Source organism: Vicia villosa, linkage group LG7, assembly GCF_029867415.1.
Source record: "Vicia villosa cultivar HV-30 ecotype Madison, WI linkage group LG7, Vvil1.0, whole genome shotgun sequence".
Lineage (NCBI taxonomy): Eukaryota > Viridiplantae > Streptophyta > Magnoliopsida > Fabales > Fabaceae > Vicia > Vicia villosa.
The window spans coordinates 88,843,772-88,849,682 of NC_081186.1; the positions used below are offsets into that span (position 1 = coordinate 88,843,772).

Here is a 5,911-nt window from a genome sequence, read left to right on the forward strand (position 1 = left end):
TATATTAAAAGTGAGTTGAACAATAAATTTCAATGTAAAAATCACCCAAATCAATTCTGAAGGTAGAAGTTACAAATTTAAACTTCAAGTAAAATCAATTATAAAGAGATAATTAATTTTACTTTTAATAAACCAAAATCTCAAAAAACCCAAAATTAATTCTACACCCCTAAAATTGATTCTAGGACTTTCAAAAATCAATTTAAAATCCTATTAATAATGAACGCCCACTAAAGTCTTAAGATGTCACACAGCTTCAAATAAAAAGAACAATAACCTATGGATACATTTTTTAATAGTATAATCCATGCTTATTATAATAATAAATATCATTATACTATTTTAATATGACAATAACGTTGAGAGGAAAAACAAACGGACAACAAATTAATAAGAATAAACGAAAAACAAATTGCTAATATTTAAATTTAATATATGATGAAGATTTTTTTTTTTAATATATGATGAAGAATTGATTATGATAGACGAGAAAAATACTACTCTACTCATCAAGTGCTTCTTATTTTCATATATAAAATAATAAAATAAAATAAACTAAAGCCATTTATAGAACGACGAGAAAAAGGGGCAAGAAGATTATGCATTAAAAAATGCAAAAGGTAAATGATAATAAATAAATAATAATAAATAAATAAAATAATAATCAGACGTTGATAGGGTTACAGAGGAACATGAGAGACGATGGAGACGCGTCGCTGGCAATCATTCCCCCAGCAGCAAGTCTCTCGTAACTATCAACACAAAACAAAGAAAGTGAAAGCTGAACCTCATGCCGAGTCCAAACTCGCTTCCTCACTCGCTCCGACTCACCGAGTCGACTCAGCACCGGCCTAACGCAAATCATGTAAAGCCTCTTGTAACCGCCAAGCGCCACCACGACAGGCCGAATGGTCGCCGGAGGTGGAGTGGACACGTGGCGGAAGCAGAGATGCTCCCAGATGGAATCGTCTTTGGTTGTTAGGTTGCACCATAGACGACAGACGCAGGACGCGACACCGAGTGAGGGACCGTCGAGGCGTTTGAGGATTTCTCGTAGAATGTCGGTGTTGTCGTTTATGAAAAACTTGGGTCGTTTATGGTTTTGTTGTGTTGATGTGTTTCTTGTAGTTTCTTCATGCATGAGTTGATGGTGCACCATAGTGGTACACGAGAAGAAATAAAGCAGAGAGAATGTGGAAAGTGGTGACTGGTGAGTTGAAGAAGAAATATGGAATGTGAAATGGAGTGGAATGGGGGTTTTAATTAACTTTCAAGTTTCAAGGTTATCACAAATTATTTTATTTTATTTTATGTGTGAAAAATATTTGACTTTTAGAGAAATGATATATTTTTATTTTAAATTAGTTTAGTTGGTAACTATGGAGAGATATGGTAGACAGAGTTTTGATTATAATATATGAAAATGAATTTTATCTTAAATTAGTTCAATTAATAACTATTCAGAGATATCGTAAATAGACTTTTGATTATAATATGTGAAAATGAATTTTCGGTGAAAAAAATGGATATACTAATAGTTATTTTTTTAAAAAAATATTTCATATTCAATTTTAAGACCGATTAATTCAAAATGATTACTTTATTCAACAGAAATCTATTTAAAGACAGAACAAAATTCGATATAAATTAATTCAACACAAAATTATTAGTACCTAATTAAATTCAAATATGAAAGCTTAAGAGAAATATACTCTCAACATCCAAACTTTAGTTCAGGCATTTTCCTTAGAATTGAAATGATATAGTAAATGAAATGAAAATGTGAAGATGTAGAGAGAGAGAGAGTATCGAGGGGAGAGAGAAGGGGACAAGAGAGAAAGGTCCAAAATGCAAGGAACTAGAACCAATGCTGAAGGTAATGTTGCTATTGTAAATAGGTTTTTGGGTGAAGCAGGATTTGTTGTTTCTTGTTTTTGTTCTTGTTTGCATTGTTTCCAATACACACCTACATTACATAAAGACCGTTGTGACACATTCACATCAAATAAAAAGAGTTATACACTAAAATGATTTTAGTTGAAATCATAAAAGAGTTTAAAGTCAAGTAGACACAGTAACAAAAAGGTATATGGAATTTGAGACTACCTACCTTTTTATGTGGGCATGCCTATGCAAAGCATGTTTCATGGCCAAAATCTGATATGTTCAATCTAAAAGTCTATAAATGGAGCCCATTACTGCCCAAATATATTCCAATGTTTCATATTGTATTATTTTAATTTAAATAATAAAGAATAATTTAATTAATTAAAAAAGTGTATTAAATTTAAAAGAGAAAGGTTCAACAATACTATTGCAAAAATTGACAATTAATTAAAATATGAGTTTGGCAAAGGCATTTCTAGCAGCAACGGTTGACCCCTATTATCATACTGAACTTCTTTATAATTTTTTAACTAATGTTCCAATTAACAACACTTTGGATTCCAACAGTTTTCAAGGATTGTTTAAACAACCTATTTTTTTAATTAATTTGACTTATATATTGGACTGATTCTACAAAACAATGTTTAATAATCAATTTATGTGTACACACTACACTAAAGATAATTTTTAGTCCTTAATGTTTCATTTTATTCTATTAATTTTATTTTAATTTTTAAAATTTATATTAAATAGGTTTTTTGTCTAAAAATTATGAAAAAATTCTTAAAAATATTTCTTCTCAATTTGCACTTCGTGTAATTTTATGAGAATTTTATTTATTATTAGTGTTACTCCAACTTTTTTAGTAAGGAGTTTGAGAAAAATGTCAGTAATGCAAACGTTAATTAACATAAAAAGACTCACATGTAATAATGAAAAAAAATATAAATGACTCACTTGTTACAGTTGAATAAATTAAATGACCTAGAGGTAATTTTCAGTAATTAATCATAATCATCCTTTTTATTTAATATTTTAAAAATCAACTCAGACTTATCGATTGAATAATTAAAAGAATAATCAAAGTTGTTATTAGATCAACCATATAACCAAATTAATAAGGAAAAAATATGATTGGATTAAATTTTTTAAAAAAAACTGAATCTAAATCATAATGATCGATGCCGTTTAAAAATATTTATTTTTTCAAAAAAAAATCACAAATCTTTAAAATAGGAAATAAATTTTAAATTTTGAAATTTTAAATTTAGAAAACAGGAGAAAATAGAAATGTTATCACATGCTTTTATCTTTGTTCAAGAAAGAAAGTTAAAAACAAATATTTAATAAACATAAAAAACCCTATTTAATCTATCCTATTTTTGACATTTTAGGTGTCATAGTTTTATTGGAATTTTTTAGAGTTTGATTAAATCTGATTTAATATTTATACAATTTTATTATATCGAGAGTGATATATGTAACTAAAATTCACACAGGAAATCATCTGATTATATATAATTGAGTTAGACATGTGATTCATCAAGTTTGACGTGATAATGATTCTTTGACCTTATAATTTCGTTGGATAATGACCTAGTTGATCTTTAAAACATTGATTTTATTAACCTATCATAGGCAATTTTCATTTTCCCAATAGTAATGCCATAATTATTTTGATATTTTTTCATACAAATTACATTTCAAAACCTTAACATATACAGATATTTTTTCTGGTCTGTTATACAAAGATATCTTTGCATGCAGAAAAAAATCTATTTGTCTGGCTTATAGTGATCATTACATCTCCTTCTTTTCTTTCTTTTTGGACAAAATACTTGATGTACACATAGAATAATTCAACAAATATAGTACTCATAATTAATGTGATATTGCTAGCTATTAATATTTGCATACTAGTAGATGATAAAGAAAGATGCTTGCACTTACATAAAGACAACAACAAGAATTTTTATTTCTCATTCAGTTAGGGTTGGCAATTGAGTACCAACAGTGTATTTTAGGAACAAAAAGAGAAAGCATTGAACCAACCAAAACTACATTGAATTTTTGCCTATGAATCGTCACAATAAATGGCAACAAAAGTGATGTGAACTATGCTCCACCATACTATAGTCTCTATGCTTTTTTTCCTTCCCTAGCTAGGCAAAACCAATTTAAAAAATGTGACATTACAACTGCAAAGGAAAATTCACTTGAAAATTTTGATGAGTGAAAAAATGTAGGACCTTTATACAAGGCAAAGTATTTGTATGGTTCTACTATGATAAAATTTGATTTATTTAGTTAAAAATGAATTAAATATAAAATAATTTATGTATTATTAGTGTATATGGTTAAAAATTAGAAATATAAAAATTATGTGTAACAAAAGCTATAAATATTAACTTCAAATTAGAGTCAGTCTTATATATAAAATCAATTTGATATTATTATATTTACTGATATTTTGGTTTGTCTTTAACTAGTAAAAAGTTATCCATCCGGTTTTACATGACTTTGATATGCCTTTGATAGAGAAGATTGCTAGTAGAGTTGCTCATGCATTGTTGTGCTAAACTCCTGAATCATGTAGGCAGAGTTTAATTAATTCAAAGTGTGAATTTTGCTATAACTAACTTTTGGATGCTATGCCTCCCACTGTCTAAAAAAGTCATTCAGAAGATAGATGTGATCTGCAGGAGTTTTATGTGGACTGATGCAAAGATGTGAGTAGAAAATCTCCTGTTGCGTGGAAGCAGGTGTGCACTCCAAAGGATCAGGGTGGGTTAAACATTGTCTCGATTGAAGATTGGAGCAAGACCAACTTGATAAAGACGTTGTGGAACCTAAATGAAAAACCAGACAATCTTTGGATCAAATGGATCTATATATACTACCTGAAACATGCTCACTTAATGGATGTAAAGATTACTAGTAGCTGCTCATAGATCTGAAAGGCCGTTTTGAAAAACAAATACAAAGACAACTAGTTGCAGGCTTAGCATGAGATGAACCAGGAAAATAGATTTAACATGAAAAAGGTGTATATCGCTATGAGAACTAACTTTCAGGAGGTTCAGTGGAAGAAAATATTTTATGACAATTTTGCTCGGCCCAAAGCTTTATTTGTTACCTGGCTTGCTTGTCATCATAGATTGACAGCTAAAGAGAGGTTGCATAGGCTAGGTCTGATGGAAAATATGCAGAGTGGAAACAATTCAACACTTGCTTTTTTATTGCGTTGGACTGAGAGACATTTTGAAGAAAGTGTTACGTTGGCTTCATGTTCAACATGAGCCACGAGAGTGGAATAATGAACTGGATTGACTAAATCAGAATAGTAACGGCAAAGCGTGAAGATCTATGCTTTTTAAGAGTGCAACAATTGAAACCATAAATGGGATGTGGAGGTATAGAAAGGATAGAAGTTACGGGAACCTTGTAAGTAATACACACGTATAAATGAAAAAATTATATAAATCATTATGTACAGGAGTTGGAAGAACACCAAAGTTAAGAGGCACATAGCATAGCAAAGATGATAAACCCTTAGTTTGGGTGCTAGTTTTGTCTTTTGGAGCTTTGTGGCAGGATCCTTTGAGATCGCCTCGTGTATATAGTATTTTTGAATTAATCAAAGTTTGTATTGATTAAAAAAAATATACAAATATTTGTCATGAATGATTAAATATTGATATTTAGGTAAATATGATAATTTAACTTGTATGTGATAATTCCGCTAAATATGTGTGAATTATTAGTCTAAGGTTTAATATCAAAATATTTATTTATATTTATGTATTAATATAAATAAGTTATTGATATTTATAAATTAATAATTTAGTAGAAAAAAATAAAAAATAAAATTTAATAATTCAAAGATTAATTATCAGAGTTTTTTTAAAAAAATGTTGTGTTTGTTTATTAAATATTTTTTTAAAAACAATTAGTCAAAAAGTTTTTCATTTGAAGTAATGTTTAATTTTGAAAAAAATTGTAACAAATAGAAGGATTATTTTTA

At 28.7% G+C, this 5,911-nt stretch overlaps 1 protein-coding gene across 1 annotated transcript; it reads right to left on the reverse strand.

Moving 5' to 3' along the window:
• Window positions 1–505: 505 nt before the first annotated feature.
• Window positions 506–1,239, reverse strand: LOC131617748 (F-box protein SNE). The gene has a single exon (XM_058889001.1). The coding sequence runs from the start codon at window positions 1,157–1,159 to the stop codon at window positions 665–667; it is 495 nt and encodes a 164-aa protein (XP_058744984.1). The 5' UTR covers window positions 1,160–1,239; the 3' UTR covers window positions 506–664.
• Window positions 1,240–5,911: the final 4,672 nt, after the last annotated feature.